The sequence below is a fragment of the Diadema antillarum genome, unplaced genomic scaffold (genome assembly GCF_040938485.1).
Source record: "Diadema antillarum isolate AM-2024a unplaced genomic scaffold, OU_Dant_1.0 seq00000382_RagTag, whole genome shotgun sequence".
Classification (NCBI taxonomy): Eukaryota; Metazoa; Echinodermata; class Echinoidea; order Diadematoida; family Diadematidae; genus Diadema; species Diadema antillarum.
Window position 1 is genome coordinate 193,708 of NW_027271380.1, and position 16,726 is coordinate 210,433.

General features: G+C 40.8%; 1 protein-coding gene across 1 annotated transcript in view; it reads left to right on the forward strand.

Moving 5' to 3' along the window:
- Positions 1 to 2,800: 2,800 nt before the first annotated feature.
- LOC139731632 (uncharacterized) overlaps positions 2,801 to 16,726 on the forward strand; it is a 30,931-nt gene continuing 17,005 nt past the window's right edge. Inside the window, exons 1-7 of the mRNA XM_071642524.1 lie at positions 2,801 to 2,878; positions 6,338 to 10,999; positions 11,764 to 12,254; positions 12,998 to 13,126; positions 13,619 to 13,670; positions 15,188 to 15,264; positions 16,146 to 16,269. Coding sequence (XP_071498625.1) covers positions 2,801 to 2,878; positions 6,338 to 10,999; positions 11,764 to 12,254; positions 12,998 to 13,126; positions 13,619 to 13,670; positions 15,188 to 15,264; positions 16,146 to 16,269 — 5,613 coding nt within the window. The remainder of the gene's footprint in view (positions 2,879 to 6,337; positions 11,000 to 11,763; positions 12,255 to 12,997; positions 13,127 to 13,618; positions 13,671 to 15,187; positions 15,265 to 16,145; positions 16,270 to 16,726) is intronic.

Sequence of the window (16,726 nt, forward strand, 5' to 3'; positions counted from 1 at the left end):
ACAAACATACCCCACATCAAACATAAATCGTCTACCCTGGTACCGGTGTGCCCAGTAAAACTTCTCCATATGTCCCTGTCATTATCACTTTGGAAGGGTATTTTATAAATGTGTTATTTATTTTCTTCATGACTATTGCTTAGTTTTTGTTATTCTTTGATTGTGTTCCTTGCTCACCAAACACAGAATATTAATTGCATGTTATATCAATGACTTTTTTTTTTTTTTTTGTTTAAATTTCAGTACCAGGTACAAGTAATTGCATTTGGAAAGAATGGTACAAATTGTATAAACAGCATCTTTTACATCGGACAAATATTGTGCTTCCCCTTGTAAGAAGATTTTTTTTTTTTTTTTTTTTTTTGGAGGGGGGGGGGGGTGTGGGGACTGGGTAGAAGGGAAAGTTGAGGCAAAGGGGGTTCTGTTTTTTTATGATACTGTAAAAGTGGTTCCTTTCGCGTACAGAAACTTTTGCGGTTTCCGTTGGTGCCGACTTTTTCGCGTGTGTTTAAATTCGCAGTCAGTAATGATAGCATTGTAACAACTGACGAATTCAAAACATTTTCGTGTGATGTTAAATTCGCGGTTCAACCTCAAAGCGCGAAAAGCGTGAAAATAAAACCACTGCGAAAGAAACCACTTTTACAGTATTCATTAGGCTTCTACTGGGATTACAAAAAAATAAGAATAAAATAAAAGTGTAGGGTACAAAGCCATTTCAAACCACAGCACTATACATTGAGACAGCTACCACAGTTTTTTTTTGTGTTGTTACAATTTGTATTAGGCTGTTTTTTTTATTTTTTATTTTTTTTAATTTTACAGCCGCCAGAAAGGATCTAAGAATTAATGCAGCTGCCACTTTTCATACTTTTCATGTTGAGATTCAGAGTAAATAATTATGTTGTTGATGCTGTTTGGCAATGGAGGATTTTTTTTTTTCAGTTATCATTTTTATGGAAGAGTAATATTTTGTTTCGTACTGTTTTTTCTATATTATGATTTCCATCTCTTGACTGTAGCTTCTTTGAGTCAAAGACTCAAAACTGTTTTTACAAAGTGGATCAGTGTAAAAGTGTTTTCTACACTTGAAACTCTGTTAATTCACACTTTTGTATGCCTTTATTCAGCTTTGAAAAATTATCATTCAGTGTAATTCTTTGCTTATTATCAGTAAGATTAAACATTGTTCTCCTTTGGACCCTGGTCCCAAGCAATCTTTCTTTTCTTTCTGTTTTTATCAAGGAGCTTGAAGCTCCTTGGTTTTTATGAAGTGACGACAGTGGAACATGAGTAGGATCGCTTCATTCAGCTGAAGTTCTTGTAACTTTGTAGTAACTGCCTTCAGGCAAACTTCTTCAACAAACAATTGTGACCAAACATTCTCTATCTTGGAATACAACTAGTCACTGTTCTGTTTATACTGCTGAATGGTTTTGTTTAATAGTGTACATGAAATGCAGGCATATATTCTAATTACATACGGTACATCTTACTGCACCATGTAATAGGATGGCAAAAGTTCTCTATATGTTCACGAATGCAAGGTTTTGAAAGGGGCTAAACTGGAGGTCTTCAATTTGATATGTGTTTAGTGCTTACAGTTAGATTGAAAGAAAATGTCACAAGTTCCAGTGGGTTATGATACAGTAGTTGTATCATGTCGTCTATGATATCTCATAATTGAAATATTTGAAATATTTATTCCAGTCCCCATCATAATGCTGTGATTTTCATTAAAAAACAAAGAAAGAATTGACAGTGTATCATCTCTCTCATTTGTTTTCCCCAGTGGTTGATAGCAAGAAATCTGTCATTAAGATGAAACTGATCGAGCGTTTTGTCAGTCTTGTGAAACAACCCCTCCTGTTCTGACGCAAGCCAGATTTAATACCAAAACTTGATAAAGAAACAATGTTTAAAGAATCGTCGTATAGCTGACAGACCTTTCAGATGCATTTAATCTTGACCATTTTGGAAAATGTTGTATACAGTAGATGCAGAGTTTCCCGCTGCACATGTTATGGTCATGACGTTGCCGCTAGTGAGAGGAATAGGGTCACCTTTTGCGTGCGCTCACATTAAACCCCGCCCAATTATAAATGCTGTTCTATGGTTGCCATACATTCAGATGCATATGGACATGATGGAATGCTGATTCATTATCAAGTTCTAGTTCAAAAAAGTGTTCTGAATGTGGTTTCGTTATACGTCATTTCATCATTCAAATTTTGTACGTCATTTCGTTATGTAATACATTGTATGTCGTTTCGTTATACATGTACTTGTACAGTACGTCATTTTGTTAGCATTCAGACGTACACACTTGTATTCATTGTATAGCTATAAGGCCTAACTTTTTGGTATAGCTACTATACCATTTACGTGTAATTTTTCTTTTGTTTTGTTTTCACGTCTGAACACCCTGAATAATAGCACCTGAAGTGGGCAATGAAGTCTTTGTTAGTTAGCATGTGATGTTGAATTTGATGTTGAATCTGGTGTTGATAGTCTGCAACCAGATTCATTTGAACACTGAACTCCCATAAAGGTGCTTTAATGCTGTGTCAATGTAATGATGAAGGTGCTGTAAGCTTGAGGTCAAAAGGTCAACAGGTTAAGCATATGTTCAACATTATCTCCCAATTTAGGTTGATCAAACCCCCGAATAACGGGTGCTCTTGGCTGGCCTTTCAGTATTACCATATCTAATGGCCCGGAACTCCCTTCTCGGTGACTTCTCCCTCTCTGCTTGTTGACGCCGCTGAACCTGCAAGGAAAAGACTTGGTGTGGCCCAGCATGGAACCCTTCAGGATCATCCCCACCAGACGGCGGCTGAGGAGCAGCAAAAGAGTGCAGGAGGCCAGTGAAAAAAAGGTGAGGATATGTGTGGAAAGGTCAAGGGGTCGTAGTTCAAAGTCCATTGTAATTTGATCTCACAGTTTACCATTTTCAGCCTTTTCTTCAGCAGCTGGCTGTACTGTGGCTGTGTACGTACAATTGTATGTAAGTGCTCCTTTCTTTGGTGCGTATGATGCATGCCTTAAAGGGATCGTACAGTTTTGGTTGAGACCTAATTTCGGGTTTCTAACATTTTTTAGTGAAATAATGAGAAACTTGTATGAAATATGAAAGAGCATGTAATTCTATGAGGAATTCAACATTTATTTGATGAAAATCGGTTTCGAAATGGCTGAGATATCCGAAAAAAGCGTGATTCAATAAAGTGTGGGACCCAAATTTTATTGCGATCGCTTTGTTTTTTAACTTTGTTTTTTAATGATTCAGCCATTCCAAACCCGATTTTCATTAAAATTTAATAAACTTTGAATTCCTCTTAAAATGGTATGTTGAGCTGTACTATATCATAAACTTGTGTTTTCTTGGTATCTCGCAAAAAGTTAAAAGCCCAATTCTCATCTCCACCAATACTGTACCATCCCTTTAAAGGGGCATAGTCCCGGTAGTGTAGAGGGCGCTGTTGATGATACTGCCGATCACCGTTAACTTTGATACGAAGACTACCCAAGTTGAGCTGTCATCAAGAGTAAAGTGCGTAGGTGTTGCTAAGTAACGTTGCCTTCGTTGTCTTCTCTGCGCATCGCGCAGTCTGTAGTAATGCTAGGATGCGTGCGTGCTTCTCATTATGACATCACATAAGAGGTTTGCTAAAGCTGTAAAGTAGGGATCCAATTTGTCATTGCGTTGATGTTGTGTTCAAAGTATTATACAGTGCACCTCCTATATGTACTTAATTGTTGACATGCTCAATTGAGTTTCACAAAGCTGATGAAGATTCACCATTATTCCTAAGCACTCGTAATATGTCATCTGTGATCATGTATGTACAATTGTACATGTAGGCTCTTACTGTCGCCCACTGATAATAACTTCAGTTTAGGAATGTCAATAATAGTTTGGTAGGAAAGATGGAAAATCTATTTTGATGAAAAACAGCTCTGGGTGAGAGGTCAGAGATAAAGGTATGATTTAATTTTATCCATTGTGTTTGCTGAAAAAAATCCAGGAGGGCTGTAATGTGGTGTGATGGATCTATTGTAATAATATGATAAATCTTCCCAATGTTATGCTGGATGGTTGCAGGTCAATCCTCTGAGTTGTAGTGACCCAGTCCGTACCATGTCTTTTACATATTATGCAACTGTATGCAGTATATGCAACGAAAGGCCATACATGTACTTTTGTTGGACTGTAGTACTTTTGCAACAGCAGATGAAGTTGTCCCGTATGATAACACCCTGCAGTTGAATTTTTGTAGGGTTTTTGTTTTGCCTTGTTTTTGTCTTGCCCGTGTAGCGGAAGGTAGACATACAGTTGTAGGTGTCACTTTTCCGTTGTCATCGTTTGCGTCGTCAACAATTTGGTGTAATCTCTCTAACTTTTCACAGCTTTGAGCTATGTGTATGACCACCAAACTCACACCCCAGGTACATTTACAACCTAAAAATACTGGTCAAGTTAGAATATAAAATGGATTATGGATGCAGTCCGACAAGGTCAAAGATCAACAGGTCAATGAACTGACACAAGCACTGTACTCACCTCACAGTATTGTGGTGTACTCTCAATAAATTTCCACAGATTTGAACTATGACCACCAAACTCACACGACAGGTACATTTAAACTAAAGATGCCGATCAAGTTCGAATTCTGGTGAATTCTGACATGGTCAAAATGTCAATGAACTTTCCCAAAAGCACTGTGCTCATAGTATTGTGTATTCTCTGGATGGATTTCCACAGATTTGAGCTATGACCACCAAACTCACACCACACTGACAGGTACACATATTGTACTTAACCTAAAGATGCTGGTCAAGTTCGAATATGGATGCAGTCCGACAAGGTCAAAGGTCAAATGGTCATTGAACTTTACCTGATAACCGCTGTTCACATAGTATTTTGGTGTACTCCCAATAACTATCCACAGCTTTCAGCTGTGACCACTGAACTCACAGCAATAATGAACAGACGCCAGTCGCCAGTCAAGTTCAAATATGGGTGAGGTCCGACAAGGTCAAAAATCGAAAGATCAATAAACTTACAATGTACATATTGAAAACACCATAATCACAAATTGCGATATTCAGGCATCGCTCGGTGTTTTCCTTGTTTTGTTTTCTTGACTGTATCGTACAATCTTAATCATTTTAGTGCCTTCAAAGACTGGATATGAATGAACAGACATAAAGTTGTATGATGATGTCTTCAGGGGTATTAAACTAGAATTGATTTTTTGGAACAAATTAGGAGGTCCTCAATAACCAAAGTTTCTTGTAATGGTAAAGATGGACATTTTCGTGGTAGCCATGTCATGATTATTGATGTAACACCAGGACTGCTATTTTCAAGGTGCCGTAAATAACATTAAAGGGATGAGTACACTATTGGTGGAGATGAAAATTGGACTTTAGCTTTTTTGCGAGATACCAAGAAAACACTTATGAAATAGTACAGAGCATACCATTTTAAGAGGAATTCAAAGTTTATTTGATAAAAATCGGGTTTGGAATAGCTGAAACATCCAAAAACAAAGTAAAACAAAACGATCGTAAAAAAATGTGGGTCCCACACTTTGTTAGGATCACTCTGTTTTGGATATCTCGGCCATTTCAAAACCAATTTTCATCAAATCAACATTGAATCCCTTCATGCTCTTTCATATTTCATAAGAGGTTTCTCACTGTCTCACCCCCCAAAATGATAAAAACCTGAAGTTCAGGCTAAACCAGAACTATACAACCCCTTTAATAAGAGTACAATACTTAGATTAGACTACATGTAGGATATGTCAACATTTCCAAATTAGGAAACATCCTAGTGTGCTTTTAAACCTAATTTGACAAACATTTTTCACATTTTCTCACAAGGAAAGTTGTGTTTAAAACAACTTTATCTTTTAGCTGGAGCAATTATGATAGATAAACAGTTATGATTTCACTGGTTGCAACTTTTCATGTCTTATATTTAGACTTCCAAACAGTCAGCCTCGCTTAAGTTGAAAATCTGGATATGTAAAAAAAAAAATCAACCTCTGATGGATATAAATCTGTGTTGATTTTGTTGTGTAAGTCAAAATTCACATACGTAAGTCAAAGGATTGTACCCATCCCTTTGGATTAAACTTGGGTGAGGTTGACTGTACACAAAGGTTGGTCATAATATTTCATTTGTATGACAGTGTTTTCATTAACATGCTTCAGACCTAAGAAGTAACTCACATTCTTATGTTTACCTTGGTTACGTAGATCTACTCAAGGTCTTCCCACAGTTTATTGTGTATAGTACCGGTATTTATTTTATGACATCTTGCAGGATGAACTCGACAGTCATGGAACTACTGCCAAGGTGCCCACCCCTCACCCAGACCCATCTACGCTGGCAAAGGAGATGGAAGAGTTTGAAAAGCTGATGCTTTTGGACTCGTCTAATACCTCTGCCCCTGATGTTGCACAACCGACTGAACAACCAAAGGACAAGACCAAGGAGGAGCCGACCAAACAAGCGGCAACCACGCCCAAATTGCCACCAAAGCCAGAAGAAGAACCTACCCCTTCTTCAGAACCGTATGAACCTGATGAGCCCACAAACCCTACTGATGAAGAGTATGTGCCAGAGAAACCAACCACGCCCGATGACCAAGATGAACGGGATGAGCAGCCTCCTCCTTCAGATGCACAAACTAAAAACTTTGAACCCTATGACCCTGATCAGCCTACCGAGGAAGACGTGGAAATTGAACCTCATGGAGAAAAAACGGTGCCATCAGAAGAAAAGGTAGAATTACCCGAAGTTGAAGCAGATATGCCGCAACTGCTAGTGGACTCAGAGAGGGAGGAAATTGTTAATCCAGAAAATCTGCACAACCATGTAGACAAAGACTCTGAAAGCGTCACCAAAACAGATAACAATGCCGCTGATAAACCCGAACAACCAACAGGTCATAAAGGGGAAAACAAATCGGAACAGGAGAATCTCTTCCCAGAATTGCGGCTGCGCAAGAAAGAGAAGAAGAAAAAGCATTCCCATTCAAGCAGGCACAAAAAGCCCTTGGTTGAGTGGCGTATCGGTGTGCTGCGCAAGGATTATGTGAGGACAGACTTAACCAAGTTTCCTGTAGACGAGAATTTGATGGCGACAACCAAGCACAAGTGGAATGATGAGAGTGAGGTTGAGCACCTCAAAGGATGCTTGACGGACACTGAAATGGAACACATGGCGGAAAGCAATTTCACTGTTATGCCTCTCATAAACGGACCAAACGATACCCGGTGTGATGCATCAGAAGAGAGCAAAGAAAGAAGAAAAAATAGTGAACTTGAAAAAATGGATGTTGTGTCAGTCATATCAAACTCTGACCCGAAGGATGTATGTGATCGTGATACAATTAAGGAGCTAAAGTGCGGGGATGATGATGCTGGAGAACCCACAAGCGAAGAAAGGACAGTTTTATCATTGAAGAACACTGAGGGCGAAGTCAAAGCCAGTTCACCTGAGAAAAGGGAAGTTGTTAGTGATTCTTTAGCAACTGAGGAAGATGGTGTGAAACATGAAAGGACAGGTGAATTGAAAGAGACCAATAATGAACCTGCATTACACGAAAGACCCAGAGAGGGGGCAACGGATGAGGTACACGAAGAGATGAATAAACAGGAGTTGAATGAGGCAGAGAAAATTGTCCAAATGAATCATACTGTACCTGAAGAGAAAAACCCAGAATGTGTCAAAGAAGCCAAAGACAGTCAGAAGAAGAATGAAGCTGCAGTTAACAAATCATGTAGAGAAAGTAGCGAGGAAAAGTCGAAAGTGGAGGAGGAAACAAAGGAGACAAAAGAAAATGAGGAGCGAACCAGTAGAATGAGTACAAGGCAGTCAAGGAGGAGAACAAAAGATGAGACAGAAGAAAAGAAAGAGAAGGAGGAATCTGCTGCAAAGGTTGAAAAACGGGATGAGGAGTCGAGTAGGAGACGGTCGAGACGTGGAAGAAATAGAGATGATTCCGATGACGAGAGGAAGGATGATTCCAGAGATTCCAGGCGAAGGAGCAGCAGCAGGGAGAGGCGAAGATATGACGACCGATATGACCGGTATGACCGGGAGAGTCGCCGGTCTAGAAGAAGTGACCGCAGGAGCAGAGAGAGATCAGAAGAGCGTAGACACCGCGATGATGACCGCAGGCATGACAGGAATGATTCACGTGAGAGAGAGAAGGACGAGCGGAGGTACTCCCGAAGAGGAAGGAGCGAGACTGATTCGAAGAGCGTTGATAAGGCAACAGAAAAGGAGGAGCCAAAAAAGAAGACTGACAAAGAGAGGAATGTCAAAGCAGAGAAAGAAAACGCAGATATCAAAAATGCTGAGCCTACTGAAGATAATCCCAGAAACAATACCCTGGGGAAAAAGGACCAAAGTGCTAAGCCAGATCCGTCCAACAAAGCATCTGCCAGAACACCAATCAAATTCAATTTCACGTCCCGTGCCGTCAGGCGGACAACACGTAGCTCCAGCAAGGCCAAAGGAGGTGTGTTTGGTGAGGAGGAAGAGGAAGAGAGCGAAAAGCCACTGTCAGACTTGAGGGATGTATGTGGGGAGAGAGAAGAGGAAACTGTGGAACCTGTGGAAGAGCAGACTGGCAGGCGTACTCGTAGCAAAGGCAAGGAGGAGAGTATGAGAGCAGAAGTCCGGGAGTCGAGACAAAAGAGCAGTTCCCCATCTACACCTGACCCTCAAGCACTGCCTGCTGCAAACACCTTGCGCACTAGATCAACGAAAAATAGTCTGGCAGCAGACTTCACATTGAAAAAGGACATTCGAAAGGAAGCTCCTGAATCAGAATCGGACAGTGGGGCTGAGTTCAGTTTGCTAGGTTTGGGAGACGAAGCTCCCAAGTTGTACCCCGAGACTATCCTGGATAGTCAGTTAGAGATGGAACTTCTTGCCAATGCCTTTTGCTCAACAGACACTGAAGCTGATATGGATATTGATAAGGCAAATGAGAAACAAGCCAAAGAGGGGGAGGAGGCGAAAGAACATGAGTCTGCTACACAGCCAGAATTGGCTGCCCCACAACTAGAATTACCTGTAGACAATGTTGCAACGCTACCAGACAAGGAAGGCAAACCTTCACACGAGGATGCTGCTGGCGAGGTTGAGCCAGAATCTGCCCACCTACCTTCCAGCAACAGTGAGGAAATGAATATTGTAGGTGACACTCCAGAAGTCACAGAGGACGAATCAAAGCTAGTTGGTGACGAAAGTGTGGCCGACCCAGAGAAAAAATTAGACCCGGTCATTACTGCAGAAGTTCAACCTGAAAAGGAACTGCACAGTGTCGACCAAGAGGACACCCCACGTCAGAGTGAAGATGGATTCCATGACGGTAGCCCTGTTACCATAGCAGTGCCAAGCATTAACATTGAGGATGTTAGTCCAGAAGAAGTCAAGCATGGGCAAAAGACAGGAGAATTTCCAATGGCTTCCGAAGATCTAGGTGATGTTGCAGCTGTAGAGACAGGTGATGCACCACTGGCTGCAACCAAAGAACAAAGTCAATCACTAGCTGAGGAAGAGGCATCAACAGTGGATGGTGATCAACCAGAGAATTCTCCAGAGACTCAATCATTGGAAGCATTGGCAGAAACATGTCCTGAAATATTGACAGAAACAGGTCCTGAAGAAGGAACAATACTTGAAACTACAGATCAAGAAGCAAATCAAATAGATCAGAGAGATTCTGTTGTGAGTTTGATGTCACCTCCAGAGGTACCTCCCCCAGGAAAAATAGCTGAGGACCACAGTGTGCAGGTCCCGATGAACATGTCACCCAACCCACTGCAGGAAAGGACTGCAGAATCTGTGCTCATATCTGGCAGTGAAGAGCCTCACAGCAAGATTGACCACATTCCTCCGTCAGAACAGGTGGTTACTACTGACATGCCCACGATGGATGACACATCTTCTCACGTTGATACTCAGTCTGATGTAGTTAGTAAGCTAAGTTCTAGCCAATCTGATCCAACACCAGGTGCAAACACAAACAGTACTAATGAACCAAGCACTCCATCTGCTGTAGAAACCTCACAATCAGAAAGGAGAAGCTCCAGGCGAAAAAGGAGTAGGTGGGGGGAAGAAGCGAAGGAGGAGGAGGAGAATACTGCTCTTGACACTGCAACTGTGCAGGAGACCCACCCACCAGGGCAAAGCACAATGGAAGTCGCGAGTTCATGTGAAAGCCAGTCTGATGAGGATAATCATGTAGGTGTAGATGTTACTGTGTGCTCCAACACTGCCGAAGCTAGTGAAAATGAACCGTCTGTGAGCAAAGACAATGCAGTGTCAAATTTTCCAGGACAAATTGAGTTGCAGATTTCTGCAGAGTCCTCTGCAAATGAAGCTGTGGACAAGGAGTTGTTGAGTGAAGGTGTAGTGAAACGCAAGAGGAAGTCGAGGTGGGATCCAGTAGTGGAGCCAGCTGCAGTGGGTGAGGTGGAGACAGTTGTGGTAGGACAAGATGTACCGGTAGACCCCGACAAAGCGGTAGAAAACCTGACAGCAAACCAGAGAACTGACGATGGATCCCCAGCAGGCGGTGACCAATGGGATTTGGTAGATCCACCGCCTGATAGAACTCTGCAGGACACTGCCTCTGATGGGGGAGGCACTCCAGTTGCGGACGAGAGAGACTTTGCTCCAGGATCTCTTGATTTGGAGCTGTCCTGCTCTCCGACAAAGCGAGTGAAAGTGGAAGTGGACCTTTTCCAGAGCGATGTGGCAGAAAGTGGTGGTCCAGGACCACTGGAGATTTCAGCTGCTGGTGACAGCCATAGTGGACTGGTGTACACCGACATCCAGCAACAGGATCGTCTCCCTCTTGTAGAGACTGAGGTATTCATCAAGTCACAGGTTGCCATGGCGTATGCAGGTGGAGACAGCCAGTTCAGTGTTGGTGCTGTTCATGTAAAGTCTGAACCCATTGAGGCAAGTACAAAATTCTTTATTCTCTGATCAGAAAGTGGCAGTACCTCATGTAGATATTTGTTCACTCTTAGGTAGAATTATTTTTGTCATTCTTGCAGTTGATTTATGCATTGTTTTATGTACGTAAATATATAGTATTCAGTCACAGCTCATGTGAGGTGATTTTAAGGGGATCCCTCTGTAGACCACAACAAGATTATAAACTGTAAGAAGAGGAATGTTTGCATACATTTGAATTTTGCAAATTTTGCGAGAGCCAAAATTCACAAAATTAAAATGCCAGCGAAAGTTCTTGTTACGCTATATGCATTGGATGCCAGTAAAAAGTTTTAAAATTTCATGCCACGAATAAGGGTGCCGGCTTCAATTTGCGAAAATTTCATGTCGCCAAAATATCTTGCTTTACAGTATAAATACTATAGCAAACTAAGTATCTATTCTGACTGTGACAATATGGTATGAACAGGTCGAGAAGATATATTGCATTACAAGACTTTTACACATAATGTAAAATGTAGAAATTAAGCAAATTTTCATAAATAAGTTATTATTAAGAAGTAGTTAGTGATGAAAGACTTGTATTTTGCTGTTTTTTGTTGCTTTTGTTTTTTATGTCAGATTCATTGTTAAAACATGAGAGATGATATTCAGGGATAGTGTTATGGTAACATTTCTTCAAAATTTGATTGCATTGAATTTGATTAAAAGTGCAATTAATGAGGTTAATGAGGTAATTATCTCAAAAATTTTGATCTGAACATTAGGAAATCGTGGAGAAGCTGGAAACTGACAAGAAGCAAGACGTATCTTCCAGGGATGAGGACTCGAGCGCCACCAAAGAGGAACCTGCTCCCCTTGAAGAGGAAGTCGGCGAGGAGTCGATGGAGGAGGGCGAGATCGAGAAGGAGATGAATGAGGTGAAGGAGGAAGAGGAGAAATGGGATGACAGCAGCGGCAAGGAGCAGGGAGAGATTGTGGATAATGAGGAGGAGGATGTGGATGTGTCCAAGGAAAAGTACGGCCTGAGGGAGCGCCACTCACGGCGCTCCAGCCTGGACAAGGAGAACATCCCGAGAGGCGGGGAGCACTGGGAGCGGGACCGGAAGCGGGAGGAGCGCGACCGAGCCAAGGAGGAGCCGCCGAGGGAGAGCCGGGAGGAGCGCAGGAGGAAGCTCTACGAGGAGTGGGGCATCGTCGACAGGAGCAAAATCCCGCCCTTCACCGAGTTGGAGGAAAACAACTACCTGACTGAGAGGTAAGCCACTGCATCCTTCGGTCTATTCATTTGTCACATCTACATGTCCTTCTGTCTAATGATCCATTGAGTCTATCAAATTTTGATTAGATAATTCATTAAATTGGCACCTCTAAAATCCACTTCAGGAAGTGGCCCGAATTCATCAACTCTGTGCAAAATCAGGAAAAAAGAATGCCACAATTTTTTTGCCAATTAGAGAGAGAAATCTTAACTTTAATCTTTTCAAAAGTCTTGTCAATTTGATGGAAGCTGCTACAAGGAGAATAATTGAAAAGCTTTGGAAAATTCTGTGAACCCCCCCCCCCCCAAAAAAAAAAAAAATGGTATTTGAGCATGAAAAAACTCAAATGAAAGAGGAATTTTGATTATCCTAATGAAATAATGAACAGTAAATGGTATTTATTATTATTTAAACAGGTAAAGCATCCAGACTCCAGAAATATGTTTTCTGGGACTTTAATGATAAAGCAGCATTATGTGATGGATTAAAGGATGGTGAAGCCAAAGCAAGGTAGCTTTACTTGCAAATGATCAAGGCATATGATTGTCTCTTTGGAGGCTTTGTGCAAATAGCGCATCACATGTTAATAGAAAATGAAATATCTAAGCATATTGGTCCCTGGTCCTAGTGGTGTATCTTGATTTACGAGCGCTAGACCAGCCCACTGTAATCTTGGACTGGAGGGAATGCATGGGAGTTTGTATTTTGATTATGTATTGTGATGTGCTCTTCATGGTAGGCGACGGTCCAAGGCGGGCAAGGAAGCCCGAAGAATGGTGTGCTGCTGTACTACATCCCGTGAAGAGAGAAGGGAAGGAATCACGCCCTGCGGAGAAGACTGCCTCAACCGGATCCTCATGATAGAGTGGTAGGTACATCATAAGTGGATGTCCAGCTTTGTGGACACATAATCAGATGTGTCCACCCTGTGCTCTGCTTTCAGCAGTAGAGGGTTATTGCGTTATGTGCAGCAGAGTTGGTGGCATTTTGCATGAAGCCAAAAGAGAGAATGTACCAAACTTGATACAGACACAGGAGTGGTTAAGATATTCAAATACCAGATGGAGGTAATATTGATGTGATGGACATGGATGTGGAGAGGTAAAGACTTGTTGAATTTGAATTGTGTCAAGGGAATGATGCATTACAGATAAAATATGTATTTGATGTCAAGTTCAAAGATAAAAATGAACCTTTTATATATCCTCAATATAAAATTGATATGAAGTGATGTATATACATTCGCTTGAAATCTTTCTTCTCTCCTTGACTGTTTTGTTACAAAAATTGTCATGAAGGAGCAAAATATTTCGGCCTTCAACACGTTTACCTACTGTTATTGTCATGTCCATATTTTCAGTGGTTCCCGATGCCCTTGTGGGGATTATTGTACCAACAAACGCTTTCAGAAGGTAAGTTTTATTTTGCTATCTTGTTCACGAAATGTCTCTTTCTTCAAATTGTTGAGTCGTGAAGTATGTTGTGGATTCAGTTTACGTTTTATTTGGAGTATGAATAAATGTCTACCACTTGGACATATTATTTTTTTACTAGTTCACTGACAAGAATGTAAAAAGTGTGGTTATTTTGTTTTGATTTCATTTAAAGATTGAGTTTTGGGTGAATTTTGCTTGCTGGCATCTGGACCAGAACAATGCAGAAATTAGAATTCATATGTGAATAAAGTCTCTTCCTCTTCAGAAACCCAGTGCCTTTACATCAGTTTCATGCTGTCAGACTTGATATTGAGCAGTTGCAAAAAAAAAAAAAAGAAATAAAAAGAAGAAATGTTTATTGACTGTCTTTCACATGCCAAAGAGGTATCAAATAGACACTTTGTTTATATGTGTTACAATTCATGGATGTTTCTTTTCACAGTCATCACCTGCTCCCTTCAATTTAGTTCCTTACACAGGAATTCACTTAGGTGCTATAGGTAGCGCAAGCTTTGTGGTTGTTAAGGGCAACTTTCGTGAACAAAGAAGCATGCATAGAATTTGAATGTGTTACCGAAACAGTGTATTTGTGAGGTCAGGCAACACTGTTGGTGAGGTTTGCATAAGATTTGTTCACAGCATATTGTGTCTTTTCCTGGAAAGCACTGCTGTTGATGACATAGAATAGAGCGTTTCTGTAATGTATTCAAATGCTATGCATGCGTTGTTCACAAAAGTTTGCCGTAACAACCACAAAGCTTGCCCGAGACTTGCCCTACCTGGCAACAACTAAAGGAATTCCAGCCTAAGGAACTTACTTGGAAGAAGCAGGTGAATGAAATAGTTCATTGATAGGCTGTAGGAAAAGAAACAGTCGTGAAGTTAAAGACATTACAGAAACAGGTCTATTCTGGAGAAATGTTGGGTTACAAGTGCAGTTGGTAAAGTGTTTGGCATTCAGGGAAAAGTACATAATGTAAGTTCATGAATGTTCAGTTGTTCAGCTATTCAGTTATAAGTTGATTCTTCTGCTCCAGATAGATCCAGTGGACCAGTTTACTAATATGCAAATATATGGATGTTTCTCCCTTGTGATGTCATAAGAGGCTATTCCATTAACTTGTACTCCAAATGCACTTTCCAGTTATTGGAATTCAGTTTGCATACATTAGTTGTTTCTACTTTGGCAAACTTTGGCAAGCATTTGGGTTGTCAAGGAGAACCATTGCCAAAAAAGCATGCATAAAATGGGCATATATTAGTAAACTTGTCTATTTGCATGCATTAGTTATTGTGTTGGACAAGCTCTCTGGTTGCCAGGAGCAGCCAGTGATTTCAAAGTTGTGCATTCAATTACAATGCATGTATCTTGAAGCAGGTCTATTGGCCCCTTTTACCCGGTGAAGTGTAGGAGCACACAAATGCATGTTGAGTGTTTTCCAAGGCAACTGCCACATTCATGTGAACATTGCCTTTTGTTTTTGCTCTGACAGAGAGAGAATGCGAGGGTTGGAGTCTTCTACGCTGAAGGGAAAGGACATGGACTGAAGGCCAAGGAGGATATCAAAGCGTAAGTAGAGGAGTGGTTTGTCCCCCTGTTTATCCCTTGGAATGTTTCCCGTGTTTAGCCTGTGGTGTGCCCCTATCTATCCCTTGGTGTGTACCCCCAGTTTATCTCTTGGTATTCCCCTTGTTTATCCCTTGCCACCCCCCCCCCCCCCCCCCCCCTTTATCCCAAGTGTGTACCCTGTGTCTATGCCATGATGTGTTACCCCTGTTTATCCCATGGTGTGTCCCCCATATTTATCTCTTGGGGTGTATTCCTTGGTGTGTACCTTCTGTTTATCTCTTGGTGCCCTGTTGTTCTCCCTAGTGAGGAAATGAAGTCACAGTGTTGAGTGTCTGCATATAGCTTTCTAGTGTAATATCACTAAATTTCATTAACTTCACATTTTACTTTTGAATGAAGAAGCATTTTGAATTGGTGACTGTACATTATACAACACTTAGCTCACTCTTTAACAAATGCAACATCACAAATGATGGGACTTCACACTTGTAAAACTGCTTTTGAATTTTTTTTTTTAATTCCTCTGACCACAGTCTATACATGCACTTTGTAGGATGTCAGATGCCTCATTCTCTTGTTTGGTGTTTGGCAGAGCAATGATTTGGTGTCTTGTGTTTGCTTATAGAATGAAACATGTAGTCAGGGTGTGAACACGAGGTCTCCCTTGCTAGGCATCATGAGGGTGTATATGGCTCCTTGTTTCATTGTGTTTTTTGATGACTTCTATTTGTCAGAGCTGCATCTTTCAATCAATTCAATATTTGAAATTGTAATGATGAAGTATCATCATGGAGGTGATACCATTCTTCTTTCCACTACAGTGTGCTATTGAACTGGGATGTAAATGATTAATTATCACAACTGGAATAATTTCTTTCCAGGAATGAGTTTGTTATGGAATATGTGGGTGAGGTGCTCAACCCATCTGAGTTCAGGCAGCGTGCCAAGAGTTACAGCAAGAACAAGAACTTACACTTCTACTTCATGGCCCTCAAGTCGGATGAGGTAAGTTCATTTTCCTGTACAGCGATTCTGTGCAGACATATTGCAAAAATCTTGTTTTGAAAGGATAGTGCTTTGATTGTAAATAGATTTATTTTATTCATTTTCAGAGAGGCATCAAGATTAAAGTCTGAAATTAGTTTTTGGATGTGATAATGCAATATCAATGAGATGTGGAGATTTTGGGAATCTAGAGCTGTTTCTTTGCTGTTGATGGTGTGTGCTGAAAAGCCACTTTATTTTTATATTGACATGACAAAAAGATGTGAAAGAAATTCAGAAAATGCCCATGGTGTTTACCTTTTAAATTCAATAGCAATGACAAGAAATAAACATATTTCAGCAAAGTTTGTGTGTAGAGTTGCTATTATGAACATAAAATGATTGAAAATGATGTGATGAATAAAAGATAATGTTTATTGAAGGAAAGAACGCATGTGGAGAATGATTTTGATTGATG